The sequence below is a fragment of the Xenopus laevis genome, chromosome 8L (genome assembly GCF_017654675.1).
Source record: "Xenopus laevis strain J_2021 chromosome 8L, Xenopus_laevis_v10.1, whole genome shotgun sequence".
Lineage (NCBI taxonomy): Eukaryota > Metazoa > Chordata > Amphibia > Anura > Pipidae > Xenopus > Xenopus laevis.
This window is the reverse complement of record NC_054385.1, coordinates 1,868,233-1,895,326: the sequence shown is the minus strand read 5'-3', so window position 1 is coordinate 1,895,326 and position 27,094 is coordinate 1,868,233. Positions and strand designations below refer to the sequence as shown.

The 27,094-nt window shown below is 48.9% G+C and overlaps 2 protein-coding genes and 1 long non-coding RNA gene across 3 annotated transcripts; all 3 read right to left on the bottom strand.

Moving 5' to 3' along the window:
- Nucleotides 1–4,057: 4,057 nt before the first annotated feature.
- On the bottom strand, nt 4,058–9,356 carry ambp.L (alpha-1-microglobulin/bikunin precursor L homeolog). The gene is given in 10 exon segments (NM_001087351.2): nt 4,058–4,301; nt 4,998–5,171; nt 6,840–7,007; nt 7,096–7,174; nt 7,272–7,309; nt 7,468–7,569; nt 7,674–7,787; nt 7,874–7,950; nt 8,622–8,764; nt 9,208–9,356. Coding segments are annotated over 10 exon segments (1,029 nt in total). The 5' UTR covers nt 9,322–9,356; the 3' UTR covers nt 4,058–4,281.
- Nucleotides 9,357–10,884: 1,528 nt separating this feature from the next.
- On the bottom strand, nt 10,885–14,553 carry LOC414730 (olfactory protein). Its single transcript, XM_041572275.1, has 7 exons — nt 14,100–14,553; nt 13,761–13,900; nt 12,970–13,037; nt 12,546–12,656; nt 12,211–12,309; nt 11,411–11,436; nt 10,885–11,004 (listed from the first exon to the last, which is right to left on the bottom strand). The coding sequence occupies exons 1-6, from the start codon at nt 14,199–14,201 to the stop codon at nt 11,417–11,419; spliced, it is 540 nt and encodes a 179-aa protein (XP_041428209.1). The 5' UTR covers nt 14,202–14,553; the 3' UTR covers nt 10,885–11,004; nt 11,411–11,416.
- A 1,041-nt stretch (nt 14,554–15,594) lies between these two features.
- On the bottom strand, nt 15,595–16,050 carry LOC121396852. The gene is made up of 2 exons (XR_005963188.1): nt 16,014–16,050; nt 15,595–15,688 (listed from the first exon to the last, which is right to left on the bottom strand). It is a non-coding gene; the product is annotated as an uncharacterized LOC121396852 (long non-coding RNA).
- Between the last annotated feature and the right edge of the window lie 11,044 nt (nt 16,051–27,094).

Below are 27,094 nucleotides of genomic sequence, written 5' to 3'. Positions count from 1 at the left end.
GAATTCCAGTCTATGGACTGACATTGTGTTTGAGGGCTGCTTTGTTAGGGCCTCACATTGCAGAGCAGATGGAGAGTCTCCTGTCTGTCCTCATACCCCCACCCTCCCTGTCACAGTCTGTTCCCCCTCCCCAACCCTCTAATCCTGCGGCTCATGAGACTCCCCACATACCCACATGCTACATACTGGCCCAACTACTCCTTCCTACTTACTCCTCCGTGGGGGCAAATACTCTATTTAATGTAAATATTGTCCAGTCTCCGTCTTACCCCACCCTCCATTCTCCTCCTACTGATCTATTGGCCTCCCCCTCCCAGGCTTATGATTTAACTGGCCCCCTCCTCCCTCCATTGGCATCTTTACTTCCATTGTCGGATTTGTTTTTTTTTTTTATTTCTTCCCACCCACCCCCTATAAAACTGCCCCTGGGGGCTAGAAGGTCTCAAATTAGATCAGCGTGTGACCTCTCAGCAGGAGCTGTCTCTTTAAATGTAAATGGCTGTGCACAGGTAGGGCCGCCTCTTACCCTTCTCATTATCTTCCCTAATTATAATGTCGGCTTTGGCCCCTCAACATCTCATTCTTAACCCAAGGGGGGTTCATGTGCAGTTGCCCCTCCCTTTGCTCCTATAACTGCCCCAGTGCTTCTGGGAACCTTCCCACTAGATGGTGGAACGTTGTTGCTGGGAGTTGTTGCTGGGAGTTGCTTCCATTCAGCCACAAGAGCATTAGTGAGGTTGGGCAGTGATGTTGGGGTTCAGACTCACAGTCGGGGTTCCAATTCATTTCACAGGGGTTCAGTTGGGTTGAGGTACTTCCCTTCTCAGCAAACCTATTCTGTAGGGATTTGGCTCTGTACATGGGGGCATTATTGTGCTGAAACAGGAAAGAGCCCCCCAAACCAGGTCTGGACTGAGAATTAAAATAGGCCCTGGTATTTCAGCTACACAGAGGCCCAATCAGCCCCCACCAGCCCACTAAATAGTGACTTTCTATGAGACCTTATAGCAGCCCCTCTGGCATTTGCCAGAACTCACAGATTGCCAGTCCAGCCTGCCCCAAACTGAATTGTTAGGAATGTGTCTGTACCTGATATTGTTGGGTGTGGGGGGGGGGGCTGCTGGTGGGCACTGAGTAGAGGAATCAGTATTTGGGGGTGTGACATCATTAGTCCAGGAGTTGGTACATGCTGGAGGCACAGAGAGGACTGACAGATCCCCCTGACCATGGACTGTACCATTCTCACACCTGTCAGGCTGCCCCCCCTGATCCATGAGACTTTGCACAAGTTCATCAGACTAAAGGCAAAGGCTGATATATCCCCCCCCCCGCCTCAAATGCCCCCATTCATTCATCTCGCCCTCTCCTCGCTTTTCTTTCTCTCTCTATTCACTGCCGGACACCCCAATCCTTCCCTTGTTCTGGGAGCCTCATGGAGCAGCTGCTATGTTAATACCCCCCACCCCATACACTCTCTCTCCCAAATGCTAAATAAATGCAGCCGTGCGCTGACAGTCAGGGACAAAGAGGCATCTTACCCCAACACTGGCGCCTTTTCACATTCAAATTTATTAACCAGCAGGCTGAATAGGCTTGAATTGCATTAATTAGATGCACCCCCCCCCACACCTCCCCCTCCATCCCCCCAACTCCCAGACACACACCCAGCCCTCCCCACATACTCACAGACTGTTGTGTCTGCTTTGGAATTTGTACATAAAAAGTGTCATCCCAAAATCCCCACCCACCACCCAACTCCTGCACACAGCACCCGCTGCACCTTCTTATGGACCCATTCAGCCTGCACCCTGCACTGTATCAGCAGCAGTCCTGTCCTGCTTTATGGCAGCTGAGATTCGAGCTATCTGTATAACAGAACATTCTGTCCCAGTGGCTGCACAGATCCTATCTGATCCCCATTGTAAGCAGCAGTCCTGTCCTGCTTTATGGCAGCTGAGATTCTAGCTATCTGTATAACAGAACATTCTGTCCCAGTGGCTGCACAGATCCTATCTGATCCCCATTGTAAGCAGCAGTCCTGTCCTGCTTTATGGCAGCTGAGATTCTAGCTATCTGTATAACAGAACATTCTGTCCCAGTGGCTGCACAGATCCTATCTGATCCCCATTGTAAGCAGCAGTCCTGTCCTGCTTTATGGCAGCTGAGATTCTAGCTATCTGTATAACAGAACATTCTGTCCCAGTGGCTGCACAGATCCTATCTGATCCCCATTGGAAGCAGCAGTCCTGTCCTGCTTTATGGCAGCTGAGATTCTAGCTATCTGTATAACAGAACATTCTGTCCCAGTGGCTGCACAGATCCTATCTGATCCCTATGGGAATGAGTATTTCTGGGAAGAATATTCTGGGTGCAGACAGTGGGTGCTGTATAGAGTGTAGGTCTCGGTGCTGAGTGTGAGATATTGGGAAGGGCAAATTGAGAGCATGTCGAGGCTGTTGATGTTGTTAATTTGGGGGGGTTGAGGCTTCAGACAACAAAGGCAGATTTTGGCAGCAGATTGTTCTATAGGAGCCAGAAACTCTGGGCTTTCCTCGGCCCACTTTTTTTCTCCTGAGACAGTGAATTCTTTAATGTTACTAAGGGCTCACAGGCAATTCGTGAGTTAACCCCCCCCCCCCCGCTTTTCCAAAATAGGTTTTCAAAGGCCTCATTCACCCTGTGCAGCCACACAGAAAATTCTCTCCGGGGCCGATGCCATTCTTACAGAATAAAGTGTTACCATAGGGTCGGCCTTGCAAAGGGGGGTGCTCTTTGTTTGTAATTCCCCCTCCCCCATCCCCAAAAAGTCTAGTGGATGCTGTGTAGTTTCCCTGTAAAGATTTAGGATCCATACGCAGAGAGTGCCCGCCGGCTGGTACAAACAATGCTTGATGCCAATGTTAATAATAAAGGGAGGGGGGGATGCAGAAAAGATGGCACCCCTAGTGCCTGTCCCCTGAAAGAGGAGTGCAGAAGCTGCTGAATGCTCCGGGGGCATCTATTGTAGAGCAGCCATGGGCCACTAATATCCGAACCAGCACAGCTCAGTTACTGGACTTGGTCTTCTCCCTTCCCTGCAATGGATTCTGGGGCTCACTGGGGAAAGCAGAGGCCATTATAGTTGCTTGCTATGATTTCCTGCTGCCACTAGGTGGAGCTGCATCACTACATTCTCACTGGTACTCACTCCCATCCCCAGACAAGGGGGGCCCCATTGTGCAGCCACAATCCCTTATTCTGCCCCCACCCCAAATTATGGGTGACACTTGTTGGGGGCCCAGTTCTAGTGGGGGTGGGGCAGACAAACATAATGGGATGGATATTGTCTGGGAGTGGGAAGGGTTTGGCAGGGATCACAGGGGCATGTTTGGGTGTAACAGGGTATGACTGGGGTTAGTACAAGGTACAGTCTAAATCTGTATTAATTGGGGCCCTTTGTTGCTAGGGCCCACCCCCCAGTGGACTTGTGGAGTCAGTAGGAACTAACTAGTATGAAGGCCCATGATTCCTCATTCCTCATGGATCAGCACATGCTGCAGACTGCACTCATTCCTAACTAGTCATGCAATGTGCATTGGAAATGATCAGCTGTGCAGCATGGGGATCCCCTTATATGTGCTGTGTGATGAGAGGCAACACTTATAAGATGACGGGAATGGTAGTTCAGCAACAGCTGGAGGCTCCCAGGCCTAAAATCACTGCTAAATCCTGTAATACGGGTTCTATTTATGTAGAAGAATGTAAGTCTGAGGTGTGTGTTGCCCCTCCATTCCCCTAAATGTGCAGGGGGAACCATGTGCTTCTGCTGCCACCTAGTGATGAAAGTCTTTATTGCACCTCTCACCCCAAATCTGTGCAATTGGCTCGTTTCAGTATGGTCACACTAAGGATTCTGGGACTGTAGCAACTGATATGATAGAGTTAAATCCTGTGCAAAGGGTTCTGGGGTCTTCCGCTGTGACGTCACCTACTGGATAATGCGACAATAATAACGCAGCGAGACGAATCCCATGTTGTATGTTACCCTTGAGCAAGGACTGACTCACACGCAATGTTCTGGAATAACAGTTTATTGAGGTTTGAAGTGATTTCTACTGAGCCCACCCCCCCATGCTGAAGATCATCCCATTGATCCCATGGTCACACCATGACCCCTCATTTTTCATATATTGCGGCCCCTCAGTTTTCATATATTTTGGGGTTCCTTTGTTTGGAGGCTGATGAGGCGACTGGCACCCCCGGGTGGGTATAGGAAAGAGAGACGGAGTCACGGCTTGATCCTTACAGTAACTCTTCACTCACTGAAAGAGAAAAAGAACACAATGACCATGATGTGTTTCTTCTGCCTGTGCTGCTCTCCTCCTATTGTTAAAGGAACAGTAACATCAAAAAATGAAAGTGCACTGCTATTCACTACTACTACTATTCTTTATAAAAATAAGCTGCTGTGTAGCATTGGGGGCAGCCATTCAAAGGAGAAAATGCTCAGGTTACACAGAAGATTGCAGATAAGCTCTGCCGAACATAATGGTGTTATCTGTTATCCACTATTTAACCTGTGCCGTATATTTTTTTCAATTTCCACCATTGCTACACAGCAGCCTTGTTTATGTGAACTATAGTAGCATTTCTGATGTAGCAGTTTTACCAGTACAGGGCAACACTACATGATATTTTCATTACTTTAAAAGACTTTCATTTTTGGTGTTACTGTTCCTTTAAGGCATAGGGGCGGGTCTTCGAGGGTTTTCCTACTGAGCCATTTGATTGAGCAAGTGCTCCCTCTAGTGGACAAAGCTTGATCAGATAACTAAACTGGCCTATGTGCAAGGGCTCCAGCTCAGCCTCTAGCCTGAACATGGGGAAGAAAGCAGCCCAGGAGCAGGAAGTAGTGAGAGTTATACTGGGGATCACAGTGACGTTACACCCATTCTCAATGCTCCCCTGATCAGAGAGTTTTGCCTAAGCCCCGCCTTGCTTTTTGCCCCGACACTTACCATCTTTCTGTACCCCGCAGTACTCCTTGCACTCCTTCTCCGTGTAGAACTGGTTCCCATTCCCCTGGCACCCGCCGTAGGAGAACGTCACGCACTTTCCTTGCGCCGCATCAAAGGCCCAATGTGTCTTGGCCGTCTTGCATGGGCCGGGGGTAATCGGCAAACGACAGGCAGCTGCAATATGAAAGCGTTTTAATCGGAAATCAACCCTTCAAATTGTTATCTGTGACCTCCTATATATCTGCTGTAGAAGCATCTGCCAGGCATTTGCCTTACTACACACACACACACACACTGCTCTTCTCATCCCAGCAGCCAAGGTGCTGCCATATTGATTGCTGCTTTTAAGGTGCAGATTCTTCTATTGCCAGTTAGAGGGAAGAGCAACTCCTTCATGATAGCTCCACCTTGCCTGACCATGGGGAAGAGAGCAGCCCAGGAGCAGGAAGTACAGAGAATCAGAGCTCTGTATCTGGGGGAGATTGGATTCACTTACCCAGGGGGAGGTTCCTGTCTGACCATGGGAAAGAGAGCAGTCCAGGAGCTGGAAGTATAGAGAATCAGAGCTCTGTACCTGGGTAAGTACTGGGGGAGATTGGATTCACTTACCCAGGGGGAGGTTCCTGTCTGACCATGGGAAAGAGAACAGTCCAGGAGCAGGAAGTACAGAGAATCAGAACTCTGTACCTGGGTAAGTACTGGGGGAGATTGGATTCACTTACCCAGGGGGAGGTTCCTGTCTGACCATGGGAAAGAGAACAGCCCAGGAGCAGGAAGTACAGAGAATCAGAGCTCTGTACCTGGGTAAAGGTGGCCATACATGGATAGATCCGCTTGAGGTGGGCAATATCGGGCAGATCCGATCGTGGGCCCTAGGGCCCAACGATCGGATCCTAGCATTCGGCAAACGGGCGGTCGGATCGCGGGACCGCATCAACGAACAGATGCGGCCGCGATCCGACGGGATTTTTAAACCCATCCGATCGAGATCTGGCCGACTTTCGGCCAGATCTCAATCGGGGAAGCCCGTCGGGGGCCCCCATACACGGGCCAATAAGCTGCCGACACAGTCTTTTATCGGCCCGTGTATGGCCACCTTAAGTACTGGGGGAGATTGGATTCACTTACCCAGGGGGAGGTTCCTGTCTGACCATGGGAAAGAGAGCAGCCCAGGAGCAGGAAGTACAGAGAATCAGAGCTCTGTACCTGGGTAAGTACTGGTGGAGATTGGATTCACTTACCCAGGGGGAGGTTCCTGTCTGACCATGGGAAAGAGAGCAGCCCAGGAGCAGGAAGTACAGAGAATCAGAGCTCTGTACCTGGGTAAGTACTGGGGGAGATTGGATTCACTTACCCAGGGGGAGGTTCCTGTCTGACCATGGTTAAGAGAGCAGCCCAGGAGCAGGAAGTACAGAGAATCAGAGCTCTGTACCTGGGTAAGTACTGGGGGAGATTGTATTCACTTACCCAGGGGGAGGTTCCTGTCTGACCATGGGAAAGAGAACAGCCCAGGAGCAGGAAGTACAGAGAATCAGAGCTCTGTACCTGGGTAAGTACTGGGGGAGATTGGATTCACTTACCCAGGGGGAGGTTCCTGTCTGACCATGGGAAAGAGAACAGCCCAGGAGCAGGAAGTACAGAGAATCAGAGCTCTGTACCTGGGTAAGTACTGGGGGAGATCGGATTCACTTACCCAGGGGGAGGTTCCTGTCTGACCATGGGAAAGAGAGCAGCTCAGAAGCAGGAAGTACAGAGAATGTCAGACTCTCTACAGTAACATCCCTTTACTGCACTAAAAATATTGATTTGCCCTAGTACTTGCTGGCAACCCCCTGTACCCACCCTCTGTCCTGCAGGTTTGCAGACACTCTTTCTCAGAATGGAAGTTGTTGTTGTTCCCAAGGCAGCCGCCATACTGAAACGTCTCGCAGGCCATGGTGGAGGAGTTGTAGAAGTAGCGGTTGTGATTGCCCAAGCAAGGGCCCGATGCTGGGGCCAGCCTGCAGGACTCTGGGGGAAAGTGAGCAAGCACGTCAGTTTAATGAAGGGCAGCAGATACCTTCAATACAAATGTAGTAACCAAATGCACTGCACCCACCTCCCTTGTTTTTGGAAAAGGGGCTGTTCTCCATTCCAGACCCCTCCTCTTCCTCAGGAAGGACCGCCCTCTGAGTTCTCTGCAACACACAGCATAGCAGGATATTACACATATTTTTCGGCAATCTCTCTCTGTACATATGGGTGGGAGCTGCCATACTGCCTTTTGATACCTACCCGTGGTCTCACTTCTATTTCCCCTGGAGAGCACTCACCTGCAGGAGTAATAACAAGAAAGGAGGATAAGTGCCATTTTGCATGATCATCTGATCACTCTGTGCCAGCAGAAGCAGCATGGCATGTAGTCAGGATAATGCATTAAAGGGACAGTACCAAAATTCCAAATTACACCCCACTGGCAGCCTGTACTGACCATTGTTAGGTAGCATCACGATGGAGTCTTCAGGAATGCCCTGAGCCAAGGCAAACTGCCTGAATTCATCAACGAGGGTCGGACGCAAGTCTGGGCTCCGCCCTAAGTATTGATGCACCAAAGAGAACTTCATTATGAAGAACTGAAACAAGGGGGTCAGGAAAGACCAACTGCAACAACATAGGGGTGGGGCTAAACCAACTCACCATACAGCTTGACGGTCGTTGTGGTCTCCGATCCCTTCTTCTTCCTCATCTGCATGATGACATACTCATTGTAGTTAGTGAAGACAATGTAGTTTTGGATCGTGGTTCCCCACCCTAGAGAAAGTAATTGGTCTCGACTGTAACAAATAAATCAACAAAGCCAAGATCTAGAACAATCCAATTTTAAGGTCAAGTCTTACGTGCGTTGAAATAGTCGAACTTCCCTGGGGTCTCTGTCTTCTGATAGGACCCAACAATCTGAGAGCAGGTTCCGTGCCTGGGAGGGGAAAGAGATTTAACTGGTGAAACCCATGGCAACACCATGCTCTGTGCCAGCATTCTAAGCCTGGGTCTGGATTATTCACCAAACTTGGACTATAAGCATATAGGATCTAGACGTCTAGAGCATGTGTTGGGTCTCACTATTCTTTCCCATTGGGCAAGGCATGTCTAGTCCATTTTACTTCATTCCCTTTGATTCTAGACCTCTGTCACAGGACACACTCTCCTCTGTTCTAGATCACTCAAGTCATCTCAGAATTTGACAGGAAACACATAATTCTAGATGATGCTTCTGGCCTCAACTCTCTCTTCTCTTGCAATGCACACTGGTTCTAGATCACTCTACACAACCTTGCTCTTTTCCATTGATCTACACAACACATAATCATTCTAGATTACTAAATGTATTAGTTTTTTTCACCAGATACATCTTGACTGTGTGCATATGGTGTTCTAGATCACTCAACTGGTCTCAGAATCTGACCTCAATCACATGTAAAAGATAATTGTAGATAACATTTTGGCTTTCTCTTTCTGTAATACACCAGAACTGTACCCTAGTTCTAGAACATTCTACGAGTCAGTATGAGATATGACTTGAGCTTCACCTCTGGCCAACCTAGGTTTTTCTGCCCCCTGGTAACCAGAGATGGGTCCTCCTCTTACCTCATCCTTGTGTTCACAATCCGCACCTCCCCGTCGGTCTCCCCATCGCTAAGCTCCAGTGTCCCCATGTTGAACTTTTCCTTGTGGTGCTTCAGCCATTTGCAGGTGGAGCCGATGGCAATGTCGTACCATTTGCCATAAATCTAAAAACACAGGGCAAAATGTTCTCAATATAAAGGGCAACTTACTGATAATACCGACTTGGATTATTGAAGGTTACTGTAGTGACGGGCAGGGAGACTCTGTACTGGGAAGAATCTGCACTGCTGCAGGAGACCTTGTGCTACTAAATTGCTCCAACTTTCTCACTAACCTGTTCAGTATTTGAGAAGAGCCTCCTGCAGGAGAGAAGGACTCACTGCAGCTTCAGGTAAAATATGTTTCAAATTGACATTCAAAGAGACATACGGTGTGTGTGCTGGGCATACAGTATGGCAGCTCCTGTACAAATATGTACATATAGACTTAACTTTGACCCCCAGGGTAAGTGCTGGAGAATAAGGAGCACTGAAAAAAGATAAATAAGAGGCTACTCATTCCCCCCAACAGACCCCGTTAGCCCCCCCCCCCCACAAAGCTCCATTACCTTCTGGAGATCAAAGTTCTCCTGGATCTGGATATTGTCCTCTGGCTGGATTGGGCTGCACCTCCCAAGAGCCAGGAGTGCGGGGACCAAAATTAGGGCCCAGCAGGTGTTCATGTCTCCCCCGTGTGTGCTCTCCCCTCAGACTAATGAAATACTCTTGGCTCGTCCCAAACTTCTAATCACTCTGGGAACAACCCCTGCCCTGGGCTCTAACTCCTGGTTGGGGGCTTCAATGTTTGATTTGTCCTTTAGCCAATCCCAGAGCGACTTTGTATCGATCCCTTATCTGTGCAAAGTAAACCCTGTCCTCTCTGTACCGACCCTCCCACCCACGCTGTCCTTACCCTACAGCCCAGTCTTCAGCTTGTCCCCCCCAGCCAACAAGACTAATGGCAGAAATGGAGAATGTATTATATGCCCAGTACATTCCCTCTCTGAGCACAGCAATATGGCAGCTCCTGTATATTTAAATAGAAATATATAGAGACGGGAATAAGATACATCATGGGCCCCTCACTAAGATCTCACACCAGGGGCCAAATTTAGGAAAGCTGACCCCTACTTAGTGGGTGAAGCCACAGACTGCCGTTGCCCTTCTGCCCATTTGTCTTCTTTGAGTTGGACCCAACAACCATTATAAAGCACAGACTGGACGCAGGCCAAATAGCGCTTGGTATTCAATGAAAAGCCATCAAGTTATATTGACAATGAGTTGTGCACCCGGCCAGTGAGGGGTCCAATGGGGGGAGACCCTAGTTATGGCTCTAGTGGGATGGGGGGGGTTAATATAATGATTATTTCTGCACATTAATATTCCCCAGGTTCATAAACACATTTCCATTGAGTATAAATCTCCAAAAAATATTGATTTTTAGGAGGAAAAACATTTCTGCTCTCTGACCCAATTCCTGTCTGTTTGGCTTCACTCGGTTTGATCATTTAGTGAGAATAAACACCGAGGTTAAAGGGTCCGGGACGTCCAGATAACAGACACACGGCTCATAGTGCAACTCCCCCCCACACACATTCCTCTCCACTGCCCAGGGATTCATGTGCAATATTTCTAATGGAGCTGCCATATTGTTTCCCTTAGGCATATACATATTTATTCTCTTTATATTTCTATACATATGGGAGGAGGTGCCATATTGATTCCCTTAGACAGTACAGTATGAGGGTATAGCTTATTGTATGCCCAGAACATTCCTTCTCTGTATATTTGTATTTATACATATGGGAGGAGGAGGTGCCATATTGATTCCCTTAGACAGTACAGTATGAGGGTATAGCTTATTGTGTGCCCAGAACATTCCTTCTCTGTATATTTGTATTTATACATATGGGAGGAGGGAGGTGCCATATTGATTCCCTTAGACAGTACAGTATGAGGGTATAGCTTATTGTGTGCCCAGAACATTCCTTCTCTGTATATTTGTATTTATACATATGGGAGGAGGGAGCTGCCATATTGTTTGCAAGCTGTGTGTGAGCTGTTCCCCCTCCACTAAGACCTTTAGAACAGCCCACTATAAAAATGAGGTAGATACTTTCTGTTTAATTGTCTTGCTCCAGTCTGTGTAAGCATGAGGAATGCACATGAAATGTGGCAGTTCCCTGTATGTACTACTACCCCGGTGCTGTGTCTGTGCAAGTTGGTGAGAAACACAAGAGCCGGTGCAGTGTCAGGTCAGTTTATTTCATTGGGGGTTCAGGGGGGGAGCAGAGGGAAGAGAAACATGGTGGGTTGGAAGCAGGAGAAGTTGTGCTGCAGGGAAGGGGCCCCGTGGCCCATTGTTCCTGTAAAAAGAGCAACACTCAGCATAAGAAGCAGCCGCAGTGGGACCAGGTCAATAAACTCAACCTTGGCCTGTGAGTCAATATTTATCCTCCAACTTAAACACACGATATAGGCACCGGCGCTTCTCTCAGCAAATCCATCTAAATGGGGCTCATTCTCTAAATTCTGTGTCACAGCTGTGTCTGTCTGTCCCTTGCAGTTCTCTGACTCCTGAAACAATGTAGCAAAAGTCAGGTCTATTAATTCTCTGCTTTCTGCTACATTGATTCAGGAGCCAGAACCAGCAGTGGCATATGTACAATCCCCACAGGCTCACATTGGGCTAAAAGAGAGTGGAGTGGGGGTACATGGGGGTACATGCGAGTGCAAGGCTGTAATGTAATGCTGCTGAGTTTGTTCACTTACCTGGGTTTAATTGAAGGTGCATTTTTCTGCAAATAGAGAGAAAAAAGAAATGAGATTGGCCCTCTCCCAGTTTAACCAATCCCTGGCCTCTCCCAGCTACACCAATCTCTGGCCTCTCCCAGTTTAACCAATCCCTGGCCTCTCCCAGCTACACCAATCTCTGGCCTCTCCCAGTTTAACCAATCCCTGGCCTCTCCCAGCTGAACCAATCTCTGGCCTCTCCCATCTTAACCAATCACAGGCCTCTTTTAGTTAAACCAGTCCCAGGCCTCTCCCATCTTAACCAGTCCTTGGCTTCTCCCATTTTAACCAACCGCTGGCCTCTCCCAGTTTAACCAATCCCTGGCCTCTCTTAGCTAAATTAATCCCTGGCCTGTCCCAGCTAAACCAATCACAGGCCTCTTTTAGTTAAACCAGTCCCAGACCTCTCCCATTTTAACCAATCCCCCGCCTCTCCCATTTTAACCAATTCTTGGCCTCTCCCAGTTTAACTAATCCCTGGCCTCTCCCAGCTAAACCATTCTCTAGCCTCTCTTAGTTAACTCAGTCCCTGGTCTCTCCCATCTTAACCAATCCCTGACCTCTCTTAGCTAAACCAGTCCCTGGCCTGTCCCAGCTAAACCCCAGGCCTCTCTCAGCTAAACCAATCACAGGCCTCTCCCATCTTAACTAATAACTGGCCTCACCCCAATTGGACTTAACCACTTGATGTCTTGGCCACACCTTCTCCTGACCACACCCAGATGCACTCATGGCCCCTCCCTTTGAAGTCCAAAGTTCACTGTATATCCTGCACTTACCTCCTTTTTTGAAAAAAACGACATTCTCCTTCTTCAGGCCCAGGCTTAGGGCATACTTGGTAAACTGTCCCAGTTCTTTAGGCGATTCAGCCCCTTTCTCTAGGGAACAAGGAGCGGGGTTAGGGGCCCCAATAGCATTAGCCTCTTTCATTGGTTTATTTCAAGAAGTGGGTGGAGCTAAAAAAATGAATGGCAGTTTACAGAGGGAGGGGTAGAGAGTCTGTGACTGATGGAGTGGGTGGGACTAGAACCCTCACATGGCAGCTTACAGGGGGAAGTGGAAGGATGGGAAGGCAGTGACTGAAGGAGGGGGTAGGTAAGCAGGGGGTACTTACTGTACAGCTTCAGGTCGAAGTAGACGTCCCCGTTGGACATGGTGGTGGTGGTATGTTCCAGGCAGAGGGAGGGGGTGAGTTTAATGATGGTCATAAGTGACTGGCCAAGCTCTGTATAAATAAAGCAGAAATCAATGGGGCCTTGTGGCTGAAATGTGTACAATTTGCCCCTAGCTTGGGGGTTGGGTGGGGGTATTAATGTTGATAATCAATATCTTTGGGGCCTTTTGGGGCCTTTTGATTTGATCAGCTCAATAACACCCTGAGCTGGGTGCCAGTCAGCTGGCAAATCCCCCCTTTCCCCAGTATAGACACCATTATGCTTCTTCCACCCACCTCCCCAAAAATCTCTTGCCTCACAGCCAAGTCTGGACACTGCGGGGGGGGAGGGGCATCTGGTCTTGGTTCTGCCCGGGGCACTTACCTGTGTATGTGTATTGCCCTTTCCCGGCCTCTTTCAGGGTAACTTTCCTCTCCTGGCAGCCTTCACTTCTGTAATACAGAGCAGGGAATATCTACAGCAGTACTGAGCCAGGACAGTGGATGGGGTACCCCATGTTTATAGGAATATTCCTGCCACTAACTGTCCCTCCTGCATGCACCCCTAAAACTGTCCCTCCTGCACGCATCCCTCAAACTGTCCCACCTGCACGCACCCCAAAACTGTCCCTCCTGCACGCACCCCTAAAACTGTCCCTTCTGCACGCACCCCTAAAACTGTCCCTCCTGCACGCACCCCTAAAACTGTCCCTCCTTCACGCACCCCTAAAACTGTCCCTCCTGAACACACCCCTAAAACTGTCCCTCCTGCACGCACCCCTAAAACTGTCCCTCCTGAACACACCCCTAAAACTGTCCCTCCTGCACGCACCCGTAAAACTGTCCCTCCGGCACGCACCCCTAAAACTGTCCCTCCTGCACGCACCCCTCAAACTGTCCCTCCTGCACGCACCCCTCAAACTGTCCCTCCTGCACGCACCCCTAAAACCCCCAGCAGCCAGCGTCCCCCTTATCTATTGTACTGACTTATCAGCACATTCCTTCTTTTTCCTATTGATATGAACGACTGCTGACACACAGCAAGATCATTGGCGAGTCCCTAAATAACTTGTATGGGTCCCCGAAGTTTCTGGCTGCTGCTAAGTTACCCCACTCCTCTCCCTGTCTTTTAACCCCTGACTGGCCAGAGACTCAGAACAGAACCGTGTGCCTTACGTTCTGAATTTGCTGCTGCACATCATGTTGCCTCCATCCATCCAGTACTTAGTAACCGGCTCAGTCTTCATGACTTCCTTCATTTTCATAAACAAGGGGCAATTGGATGCCGCCGCAACTCCGGTCCATTCACCCAGCAGCTGTTGAAGCAGAGAAGAAGCAATAACTTTCCCTTAGATGAGCAGTGGGTGGGATTCAGCCCACAAGCAGAGAGTATCACAGAGTTCAGCCCAACACATAATAATGAATCTGTATAAGGATTTGTATCATTTAAGGACATTCCCCAGCCCATCAGATCAGTGTCCCATTAATACCCCCCCCCCATATAAATCTCCTTACATTGTCAACTGTAAAGTTGGGATCGGCTGGGATGTCGACTGCGTGTGTGCGGCTGATGAAGACGAGGGAGAGGAGTAGAAGTCTCACAGTTGGCAGCATCATTGGCTTCTAATTGGCTGGACTGTCAGTTGGTGCAAGTGGCTCGTGTATCTGGTGCCACCGGACACAGTTCTGCACATTTATATCCCAACACCCCCCCATTTAATCAGAATTAATTACCATTGTTCTACTTCCAACTCTGTTATCAGGGATAAAGGGGAGATAAACCTCCTGCAGATTTAGATAAAGAATCCCGGGTGCCCCAGACTCTGACAGGTACAGCTTGTCCTTATTTATCCTCACACTCAATCTCCCTTATCTCTCTTCCTCCTGCACCCACAATCTGCCACCTCTTCCTCCTGTAATGTAATGCCACCCATTGTCTGTATCCACACACAGTCTCACACGATTTATGTTAATCCCCTTTTTTTTAAAACCTTAAATCATTTTCTTCTCCTTTTAAAATCCCAACATGCTTCCAGCACTTACAAGGGTCTCATTCTCACACTTCCTGCTTATGGGCTTCACCCTTCCCTCTGATGCCTGGCCTTCAACTCTCTAATTCTTCCTTCATCACAACTTCACCCCCTCTCAGAAAGTACTGGCAGCCCCTCCTCTAAATGAGATGAATCTGGGGACACAGTCGGGGTATCCCAAAGGCCAATTAGGGGGAAATTTGGGGTGAGAACTGGAACTATAGCAGGATGACTGTTCCTCCAGTGTTTCTATATATCTGTAACCTTGTTATGAGCTAAGGGGGCCCAGTCTGAAGGTCAGTTAGGGGGAGATTTGGGGTGAGTTTATTTGTACCCTGGGTACCCCTGGAACTATAGCAGGATGACTGTTCCTCCAGTGTTTCTATATATCTGTAACTTTGTTATGAGCTAAGGGGGCCCAGTCTGAAGGTCAGTTAGGGGAGATTTGGGTGAGTGCTTATTTGACCTTGGTACCCTGGAACTATAGCAGGGTGACACCCCAATGTTTCTATATATCTGTAACCTTGTTATGAGCTAAGGGGCCCAGTCTGAAGGTCAGTTAGGGGGAATTTGGGTGAGTGATTATTTGTGCCCTGGGTACCCCTGGAACTATAGCAGGGTGACACCCCAATGTTTCTATATATCTGTAACCTTGTTATGAGCTAAGGGGGCCCAGTCTGAAGGTCAGTTAGGAGGAGATTTGGGGTGAGTGCTTATTTGTACCCTGGGTACCCCTGGAACTATAGCAGGGTGACTGTTACCCCAATGTTTCTATATATCTGTAACCTTGTTATGAGCTAAGGGGGCCCAGTCTGAAGGTCAGTTAGGGGGAGATTTGGGGTGAGTGTTTATTTGTACCCTGGGTACCCCTGGAACTATAGCAGAGTGACCGTTACCCCAATGTGTTACCTTATGAGCTAAGGAGGCCTGTACTCAGAAAATACCTCTGCTCCCCAGAAATAAAAGAAACAGGCAGCCAGTGTGATTAATGCAAACATTTATTGATTCACTTCCATAAGCATTAGAAGAGCTTCCTAAACCCATTGGGGTACACCAGGGGCCACATATAAGAGTCTGCAGGGAAGGAAAAAACAGAACAATAAGGAAAATGTATTGTATAATAATTTCTGTCTTTACTGAATTACAGTCCAGTAAGTCTGATCCGTATGGTTCATTGCTAAGCAGAGAGTTCTGAAGGGATGAATAACTTAAACCCATGTTAGTGTTACACACTGTGGCTCCTTAATAATGCCTTACATTCATATTATTATTTAAAGGGGAACTGGACCTTTACAATGTTAGTTATGCTTAAAAAGGACTTAGGCTAATCAAATGAGTAAACAATGTATATTCATAGGATAAATATTACATGGATATAGAATAAGAAAGTCATACTCACCGACCCTCTAAGCTTCTGTCATGCACTGATCTGTGGGCAAATAATAATACAGAGAATGTAAGTGGCGCATCAAGGAAATCAGTAGGCACGTTGAGATAGACGGGGAAGATGATCGCATGCGTACTAGTCAGAGTGGATATGGGTAGAGATAGATGTAGAAGCTTAGATAGGCAGGAGAGGGTGGGCGAAGGAGACGTATGTCAGGAAGTGCCCGACTGATTGGGGCAGTGGAGTGTGAGACTTCATGTGCATGATGAGCCGATATAATTGATATGAAGATGGTGAGACAACGCAGAGAGCTGCAGGCCTGGAGGTTGTACAGGGGAGCACTCTGAAGTAGTGAGCGTCGATGTATTGAGTTGTGTGCGGGGAGGAATAGATGGAGTAGCGGCGCCGCAGCGATAACGGCCGCTATAGGTGAGAAGAGTGGGATTCGAAGAGGAGTATTAGAGAGTGGTCACTGAGGGGTGAGTCGTGTCTGGTGAGGAGCACAAGGAGGCGTGGCGATGGCTGAGTTCATGAGCCGGAAGGGGAAGTGCCTGAAGTATCACATCGTATTGATCTGCAAAGTCGAGGATGGTAGCTATGTAGCGCCGGAGTAGTAGACGCGCACGCGGGGGACTGGCGAGGGCCATGCGACACGATACACGTGGAAGCGGTGACTCGTAGCGGCGTGGTGATGGGGTAGATGGTATGCAGAGCGGCGATAGAGTTTAGAAGCAGGTTGTACGCCACGTGAGGGGGAGTGCTGGTTACTGGTGCGCTGGGTCGAGGGATGAATAGGGAGAATAGAGGGCAGCAAATGAGGCGCTGGCAGGCCTGATGAGTTGAGTCGATGCAGGGAAGGGCATCTGAGTATCCATGCTGTGCGGATATAACGGAAGAGCGGGAGGATGATACTGCGTGCGTTAATTGATGGAGAGTGAATGATGAGTAAAACGCGCCTCGATCACTGCGGGCCGGCGTACGAATGGATGTGAGGAGGAGATAGTTAAGGAGAGATCAGCTGAGGCGGCAATCTGGTGTTCTGTGGACACAAGGTGGACCGAGGCTGAGCTTTAGGATGACAGGTGACTCTGGCTGAGGTATCAGCCGCAGTAGGCGAGTATTTTTGTTAGTCGATGGCGAGCAAGGCGGATGAGAATGGTACACCCCGCGCGTACTTGTTGGGAGGCTGGGTTGACATACAAGTTTGATAAAGGGTGGAATAGAAGTTACGATAAGTCATCGCGTGAGAGGAGGATTGTGGAGATCTAGATTGAGACCATAGTGAGAGAGTAAGAGTATGTAGTCGCGGCGTACAATGATAGATGGCGTCGCTCACTGACGAGATAGGCTGTAGATTAGGGCCTCAGAGATGGCGATGGCGATAGGCAGCACGACCGGGCAGATGATCATGCGTGCATGAGTAATCGACTCATGATTGCTTAATGGCAGCCGAGAGAGGTGATGAGAGTTAAGTTAGATATCCGAGAATGGATGGGAGGTAAATCGGTGCAGAATCAGTGTATTGAGGCGCCTTGAGCTAGAGTGACTCGTGGTTCAAGTGAGGTGCGGAAGGGAATGAGGGTTGAGGAGAGTCGACCGTCGAGGGAATGTGGGTATGTATGCTGGATGAGCGACAGTATTAGAACTAGTATAGAAGGCACAAGGCTGCAGGTGCTAGTATTTGATGAGATGAGAGTGCACGCAGAGAGGTGATCTGCGACGACGAGACGGGAGTGGGAGCCGATAGGCTCAGTACTGAAGTACTTACAGGATATATTCGTAATCAGCTAGTCATGCCAGATAGGTGAGGGGATAGAGTGTAGAGCTGAGAGAGAGCATGACGTAGGGAACGCCGGATGCAGATGCGGCGGAGATCTAGGAGCTAGGTATGCTACAGGTAGTGGTCACAGCATGTAACTTGTCAGTGAGGTATGGGGATTGCGAGATGGGAGTAGCAGTAGTGTGCGCGCGTGTAGGTCCGACCGTTGCGTAATTTGCATCATGTGGATGGTCAGAATTGTGTGAGGCCACATAGTGTGGGACGAGGCAGAGTTGATCGTCTGAGTGCGCGAGATCTATGAGAGAGCGCGCTCCAGGGGGCGTGGCTAGCCTAGGTGGTACTCGAATCGACTCCTGATAACAATATACCAGTGGTGGGGCAGTGGAAGGTGAATAATCGATTTATAGTGCAGAGCTGAGGGACGTGACGCTGTATGGGAAGGAGACTGATGTGATATGGAGAGCTGAGTTCGGTGGTCAAGACAGCTTGTATGCGATCATGACAGGTGAGTATCACTGGCCGCCTGATGGCGTGCAGAGAATGTGCACATGATGGGAGTGTAGACATCGTGCCTCAGCGGCTGAGGTAGGCAGAGATATCTAGAGTCGAGATGGTGTGGTAGAGTAGAGATGAGAGGTAGAAGTCATCGTAGTCGGAGATGCAATCGTGGCGTTGAGCTACGAGCACAAGATAGATGTGCTGCGTGTACGTACCCTGGGATGCGCGAGGCTGGCCGCGCGCGACGGGCAGGGTGATACGCTGAACTCGACCAGCTAGTGGTTTGACGTGAATGATGAGGTGCGGTTTAGAGACACGATTGTGGTGGCAGGACGCGCGTGTCAACTGCTTAGCTCGGCCGCGGGCCCGAAGGCAGCACTAGAGACGCGCCAGGTGGTGTGCGCATTAGCGTCAAGGGTTTAGAGTAGGATCTCGCGGTATACACGATCTAGAGAACCAGACGAGGAGATAGATATTAGTGGAGGAGAAGTGGTCGCGCTAATATGCGTAGTCCGATCGTGTATGGCGGCCACCGGACGATCTTGCGTGTCAGGCCTTAGCCCATATAGGAGGCTGCCTCTGCTTGCGTTCTGGCCACCCCTCCAGAGATGAAAGGAAAAGATTTGAGCACAAAAGAGTGAGACCGATGTGTTGGGATTATGCGGTGGTGTTCTGATGCCGTGGAATGGTGGTCCTTCAGACGCTGGTGGTACAGTTAGAACAGGATGGGATGAAGTGGATGCCGCTAATCCGATCACGTCTGAGGGTCGTTCGAGACAATTCAGCGTAAGGGACGGGGTGGACGACGGACAGGTGAATGTGCATCGTGTACACTCGCCAGCGGCGTGATGTCGTTGTGTCACTGACCGAAGATAGCCTGGGTGACGAAGTAGATATACATGGCCGCGAGCATGCGACATATATACAACAGCAGACTTATAGTCTACTCGTTATGTCAAGGCTGGTAGGTAATGCGCAGGAAAAGGTCATCACGAAGCCCTGGCCGGATCGCAAACATGAACGGTACCATAGTCTTTCGTGTGCAGTATATGATGCTCTTTGTTAGCGGGAACAGATGCCGAGTTATAGTAGTAAGAGCGCAGCTTAGGCGCACACGGACTGTCGCTATAAATGTCCCTTGTCTAAATAGATGATCCGTAGTTACTGGGAGGGCTTTGCATGAGCGGTTGTAGGCCCGCGCTGGGGCGAAAGCAGCAAGAGGCTAGCTCGCGGTCTGATGCAGAGATAAGTCATAGGGAGGACCATCGATGTGTCTCGACGGAATTGGCGATGCTCGCCGAGGCCATGCCGTGCAGCGAAGTAGACGAGTTTGGAGGCGGTGCTGAAGGAGGAAGTTGGTGTATCAAGTCGGCGTGCCTCGTGTTTGGGTGCGACCCGATGTAGAAGGTTGCGCTAGTTCGTCTGTGTGAGTAGTGTTTTGATTATTATGGAAGGCATAGAGAGTGACGGAGGGAGTGAGGAGGGAGGTGGTCGCTGTACTGGGTGGGATAGTGTCGTCCTAGGAGACGTGCCGCATCTTGTAAAGCAGTGGACCAGTGATCGATGATTTTGGTCAGGCGTGGATAAAGGAGGAGACTATGGAGAGCGCGGGTTGAGGAATCGGGTGGGCTTGGAAGTAATTCGTGTGCGCTAATGCGATGATACGAATTGCACTCGCCTCGTGACTCCTGTTAGATGAAACTTGAGTTTGATGTGTCATGATAGTTCGCAGTCTACCGCTGCGTCTGAAGAGGTACGGGGGGAGAGGATAGGCATCGCGGTATGAGAATGGTGGTTGGTTCCCCTTAGACAGAGTGAGCGAGAGGTATATCGTAGCCGAGTGGTGCGGAGTAGGATGGCGGTGTAATTGTAGTGTGCATGACCAGGAAACATTCCTTCTCTGTAAGGTAGGGTGATTGTAGGTGTGTGGATTGAACCATAGCGGATAAGACTAGGGAGGGAGTGCGCGATGAGTTAGGAGGTTGGGATGGTGCCCGTTAAGAGGCGAGGCTAGCAGACAGTATGAGGAGGGGGCATGAGGAGCAGTGTGATGTTGTGGTGATTGCACCGCACACGAGACGTGATGGTCCTTGATCGGTCTGGTAGTACGGTGTGGGTATCTTGTATAGGCGCGATCATTGGTGGATAGAGTCGGAGTGGTCGAGTTGCGCCCATGAGATTTGATTCCCTTAAGAGCTACACCGTAACATGAGGGCGTAGCTTATTGTGGTGCCCAGAACATTCTTCTCTATCCTCTGTTATATTTTGTATTTAATACATAATGGGAGAGCACGGAGGTGCCATATTGGGATTCACTTATCACAGTACAGTAATGGAGGGTATAGCTTATTGTGTGCCAGAACATCTCCTTCTCTGTATAATTCTATAATTTATACATATGGGAGGAGGTGGCCATAATTGACTTGCCCTTAGCACAGTACAGTAATGAGGGTATAGGCTTATTGTGTGCCCAGAACATTCCTTTCTGTATATTTGTATTTATACCAATATGGGAGGAGGGGTTGCCGGATATTGATTCCTTAGACAGTAACAGTATGAGGGTACTAGCTTATTGTGTGCCCGCAGAACATTCCTTCTCTGTATATTTGTATTTCATACATATGGGAAGGCAGGGAGCTGCCATACCTCGGATTCCTTATAGCACAAACTTGCAAGCTGGGAGTATATCCCTGCTTTCTGTGATTTGGCCAGGCTGTTAAGTGATGCATGTTTCATGCCTCTTTGTACTCACTTGGGGAATACCCCAGTAAGCTGTGACCCTCACGTTCCCATCGGGTGGGAGTTGAATGATGGTGGGTGCACATCTTGCATGTGGTTCTGTTCCTGTCCTTGAACGTTGGACATTGGAGGCCAGGCCGATGCGTACCAGCTGTGTGCGACACTAAGGGACCTAAACAGGACATTAGATCATTCGGAGTTTGGGTCAGCATAGTGAAGTTGAGCTGTTCAAGGTGACGTGCCATCGCGCAGGCCGGTCCTTATAAGGAACTACAGGAGGCGTGCCCAGATGAAGATACAGGGCGCCCTGAGCGAGCGCGAGAGTGGACTGAGGTGAGAGGCGCCGCGAGGAAGCTGGTCGATGAGCCGAGCGTGTGTATCAATGGAGTGTAGCATAGGATGGATGAGGACGAATGATGTGCTGGGACGTAGAGCACCTGTGTAACGCCACTAAGTAGTTGGGTGGTGTCGCCTCACATCAATCGAAGCGTACCTTGTCGCTACTCTCGAGTGATGATACGATGTCCCAGGGATGCAGTGAAGGATCCAGATAGCAGAATGTGCAAGCGTAGGAATGGGAATAGGGCTGGATAGCTGGGTAGGTGGTTGAGGTTCGGATTTGGTCGTTGCCCGAGTGAGCCTTCTAGGACTCTCGTAACGGCTTAGATGTGGAGATAGAAGAGATCGAAGCTTAATCGCGCATCGTTGGAGCGAAGTGAGCATGTGAGAAAGGAGGAATGGCGCTTGAGAGATAGTTGTGAGTGATGTACGTGCGTGGAAGTTGTTTACGTGATAGCGTTGGAGGCGCAGACTGGAGAGCGTAGTTGTGGATGTGCGGCACTGGATTCAGGCGTGTGTTTAAACACGAATATGAGTTTGGTATGGGGTTCTTAACCGCGCGACGTTCACTAGGATGCGCCCTAGAGGATTCACTTACCTTCTCCTTCTGGAAATCCGGCTGCACCTGCACCTCAGCCCCGACCCACAGGCTGCAGCAAGCGACCCCCAAACTCAGAGCAAGCAGAATCCTCATCATGATTGGCTGCTGATGCTGCAATTGCTGTTTGAGATCCAGAGCCCCTCGTCTCCCCTTTATACCCAGTGGGAAGCATCATGTGACCCCAGAGGGTGGATTAGAACAAGTCCCAACAACTCCTGGGCCCCCTCCTGCCCACTCCCAGCTGGGCCAGAGAATGTGATGGAATGTTCCGGGGGGGGGGGGTAATAAGGACAAAGGCAACTCACTGACTGCATTAGGGGCCATCAAACTGCAATCTGGGGGCTCAGGCCGGGGCTATTACATCACTGAAGGGGGTGAAATAATTTGCTTTCACATGAATCTGTCTCTGTCATTTGCTCTGAAACCTCTTTTTTTTTACTATTGAAGCAAAAAGTGCAAAAAAGTGTTAAAGGGATTGTTCCCCTTTAAATGAAGTTAGTGTTAGTATGATGTAGAGAGGGATATTCGGAGACAATTGGTTTTCATTTTTTATTATTTGTGGTTTTTGACTTATTTAGCTTTTTATTCAGCAGCTCTTCAGTTTGCAGTTTCAGCCATCTGGTTGCTAGGGGGCAAATTCCCCTAGCAACCATGCACTGATATGAATAAGAGACAGGAATATGAATAGGAGAGACCTGAATAGAAAGATGAGTAATAAAAAGTAGCAACAACAATACATTTGTAGCCTTACAGAATATTTATTTTTTAGATGGGGTCAGTGACCCCCATTTGAAAGCTGGAAAGAGTCAGAAGAAGAAGAAGGCAAATCATTTGATTCAGTGAACTTTCAGTACGTTATTGAATAGCCAGTTCTAAGCAACTTTTCAATTGGTCTTCATGATTTATCCTTTCATAGTTTTTGAATTGTGCCCAACACCCCCTGCAAGGACTCCCTGCTAGCTCTGCTCTCAGTTCTGTACAGGTGCTGGGAGTACAGGGCAGAAGGTTCTGGAACAACTTGGACAGTTCTGATTGGCTTTTATCTTTCAACTATGCCCCCAGTTTAATGCCGGTCACTTTTGGGTTAAATCGCATGGGGCAGTTTCTCCCAGAATGTTCCCCCGGGCCGGGATTTCTGCCCCCCTGATCCCTGGCTGTTTGTTATTTTGGAATTAGTGTTTTTTGTTGGCGCCGGCACATTCCTGCCTCCCCGCCAGGCCTTGTTATTTGGGAGCAGCACCCGGGCAGCAGGGAATGTACAATGTGCAGAGACAGGGGAATCCAGTGAGGGGGTTCAGCCTGGGGAGCCACTGACCCCTTCATTGTGGCTAATAGCCCCCCAATCCCTAAAGCACAGCCCCCCCCTTATCCCTATGTCATAAAAATAACGTTTTACCTTTATCCGACTTTAGGTTCTGGGCTCAGGCCCAGCAGGAGCAGTCGTGATCCCAACTAATCCCAACTAATCCCAAATAATCCCACGGATCCTGCTGTGACTCACTGGCTTCTTATAGCAACGCTTGGCACTGGCACCTGTATGTGGCACATTCCTACCTGTAATCTCCTTATCTCTTCCCCCGGGGGTGAAAAAGCCTGACTGGAGGAGGGGGGGTATCAGTGTTATACATATATTATTAGCAACGGTGAATGTACCTTCAGAACTTACACTTTATACAGTTATATATGGCTTTATGGAGGATAGGTCATGTTTGATACTGTGCCCCATAAGCGACTGCTTTCTAAACTAAGGTCTGTTGGGCTTAATGAAGCCCCCTACTGTAAATCATAAGGATATATATATATAAGAAGTCACTGAGGGGTTCTGTGAATGCTCAGAAAGTTTGCACGACCGTGACCCCTCCCAGTGCTGCCAGACACGTTGCGCAACGACAACTAACATGTGCTACAGAAAGTGCAGGTATGTACCCCTGTTTTTAGAGTAGGGGGTGGGGTAATTGCGGCTAGCAGGCTAGAAAGTGCAGAACTCATCTGCTACAATACTATCCTTAGCCAACAAATGGCACTATATATCTGCTGCACTCAGTAGGCCAGTTCATGGCAAGAATATGTATATAATGTGTATAATAGAGAGATACGGATAACTGATTATATACAGAGGAAATGTATTATTGGATACATGAGATACATTGCAGTTCTGTATGAGCGCAGGTGCCAGTCAGTGTGGGTGCCAGTCAGAGTGGGTGCCAGTCAGTGTGGGTGCCAGTCAGTGTGGGTGCCAGTCGGTGCCATAGGGTGAGTAGGTGCAGGATGTCCCCTCCAGACTGAGCCTTTTCCTATTGGCAGTGAGTCATTTGGGCACCTCTGTAATGGGAAAGGGACAGTAGGAAACAATCAGATTTATTACATGGGGCGGGGGTAACTATTAAGGAATGAGACCCTCAGACTGCAGGGGGGACGGGAGTTATTGGGGGCCCAGTGGGGTAGCAGGGAGTTGTTACATAGCAACAGGTGGAATCTTACAACTGATTTGCCGACTCACAGAAAACTGAGTGGGGACAAGAAGTGGATCGAGATTAGAACCAGGGTATAATAGGGGTGCAAGACACCTCACTTGTACGTTGGGCTCCACAAGGGTCACAGAGCTGTAAGTGGGGCTCATATGAGTAGCCGGTTACTCACCATACGAGGGGAAGGGGTACAGGGATTCCAGGCCCAGCCCCTGCTCAGCTCCGTCTTCTGCCCTGAGACATATAATAATAAGTCAGAGACCCTGTTAGATAGTGGGTGGTAGTCAGGCCACAAGCAGCAAACAGCACAGGGACCTTAGTGTATTGTACTCAGCCACTAATACATGACTTTGTTGCACCAAACCAACTGCTAGTCGGGGGCTCACAGCATGAAGCAGTTGTGTGTCGCCCCCCAGTGCAGTTTGGGGGATCTGGCTGAGTATTTGCACTTATAGTACAGTTTCATGCTCAGTTTCTCTGGTAGTACAGGATGGTGTAACTCTCATTATCATGTCTATGGGCCCGCTGTACCCCCTCGCTGCACTGCTTACTGGCCAACGGCTTCACTGTGCCAACCTACTGCATAATCCAACAATCCCACACACACTCAGGTACTTACCTGCCTACACACTGCTCCCCCTTGTGTTTGCTTTATAGCTGCTGCACTTCCTGGATACAGCCACTAGATGGAGCCCCTTTCTCTGACCATGGGAAAGAGAGCAACCCAGAAGCAGGAAGCCCAGAGAATATAAAGCTAACAACTGAGGGGTGGATCCAGTTACCCAGGGAATGAGACAAGTTGCCCCACTTTTATAGTGAGCGACACTTACCCCCAATTCTGCTTGTTCTCTATGTACTGCTGTTTAATCTCCATCCCTTTACTGAGGGGATACCTCCTCCATTGTGATTGGTTGTATCTGCCTGTGTCTGGAGCCCTCCAGCTCTACTTAAAGCTTTCGGAAGGTACTAACGATCAGCGTGTCCCCCAATTTGGGCTTCTCAGAGGCTGTCACTTGGGTGATGGTGGCCTCCACGTGGTGATTGTTCTGCTTCAGGTAGTTGCACCCGGGAGATACCACTTCCCTGTGAACTGAGCCAATGAGGGGTTAATGTGAGCCCAGAGCATTCCTTATTTCTATTTATTCACATGCCATATCTTTCCCCATTAGATACAGAAGGCACTAGTAAAACCCTAATCTCCCCCTCTTACTTGTGTAGGATTCTCATTACATTACCAGGCACCCCTTTAAATCACCCCTCTCCCCCATAATGTACTGGGCTGGGTGCTGCACTTTCCCGATTTGGATCAAAATTGCCCACAGCTTTGATCTTGTCTATGGGACCCGGGGGTGGTTTCTTCTGCCTTTGCCCCAGGGCGGTGGGGGTAGAGAGGAGCAGCAGGAGAGAGGCCAGTGTGGCCCCCGAGATGCCCCATGTTGAGGAGGTTCTGGCGGCAGAGAGTGAGAGTCGTGCCCTGACCCTGCAATGGCTGCTGGGAGATCTGTTTAACTGGAAGTGACTGGGTTTCTTTGCTCAGTCCTGGGGCCCCCAGATAATAATCTTTTATTGAGTCCCCCTCCCATGTCTCTATTTAATAACTGCTGTGAAACTACAATTCCCAGCATCTCACAATCTCACTACTGAATACAATGGGCATTCTTTATTTATTAACAACAGTAACCCTGAGTCAGAAGTGGAGCTGATCCGCATACACAGACACACACACACACAGACACACACACAGACATGGAGCCCCAGGAACACAAAAAGGGGGAGAGGGGCACAGCAAACAGTCCTGAAGATCTAAGGTCCCAAGATCCAGAGCCAAAGCCATGAAAGGAGTCGATGAAACTAAAGAAAGTGTCATCTCCGAGGACAAGGAAGAAGAACCTAAGGTAAGTGCCACTGAACACCAATGTGTTTTTTATTTTATTAAACCGCTGGCCACCAGTGTATTATTTTAATTCTCTATAGGCCCCTGGCCACCAATGTTTTTTTACAATATTCTATGGGGCCCCTGACCATTAATGGTTTTTTATAACTTGAGAGGGGGTTTAAGGTTTTTAGCACTGATGTCTATGTGGCCTTTATACTGTGGGGTGGGCGGGGACCGGGGGGCCCAGAAAATTTTGTTTCACGGGGCCCTGTAATTTCTTATTTCAGCCCCTGGAGGTGGTGAAAGAAAGAAGTTGCTATTACAATGTAAAGCTAAATGGATTGATATGCTAAATACACTTGAACCATTTGGTTTGAATGATGCACAAAGCTATAAATGCTTTTTCTAATGTGGTATCAGTTTATTTTTTGCAGAATTTATGGACTTTGTGAAGTTGCCTATGGACTTATAATGTGGCAGGTAGGGGACTTGCACCTGCTGTGATGTATATGCCTTTAATACAATGCAGTTTTCATCTGGACTTTGGTGTATTCTCGGAGCAGGCCACTTGATGGCAGCACTGTGTAAGTCATTTTCTAAACTGCTATTGCAATGTGTCTGGCCACACATAGGAGCTGACACGCTTGTTGCTTTTAATATTGGCTAGAAATTGGCTATTTGGGCTATGCACACTCTTGCCACAAGCGCCTGAGGAAGGATCTGAAACATCTTGTCCAATTTTCTAAATAAAAGGATCACAGTTTGATTGACTCAGTTCTCCAGAGTAATATT

What these genes read in the sequence shown, in the direction of transcription:
- LOC414730 (XM_041572275.1), bottom strand. Translation starts at nt 14,201, where the DNA reads ATGATGCTGCCAACTGTGAGACTTCTACTCCTCTCCCTCGTCTTCATC. An exon ending in AGGGCAATACACATACACAG is followed by an intron (nt 12,657 to 12,969) that starts GTAAGTGCCCCG and finishes TTATTTATACAG; the next exon opens with AGCTTGGCCAGTCACTTATG. An exon ending in CTTCGACCTGAAGCTGTACA is followed by an intron (nt 12,310 to 12,545) that starts GTAAGTACCCCC and finishes CTTGTTCCCTAG; the next exon opens with AGAAAGGGGCTGAATCGCCT.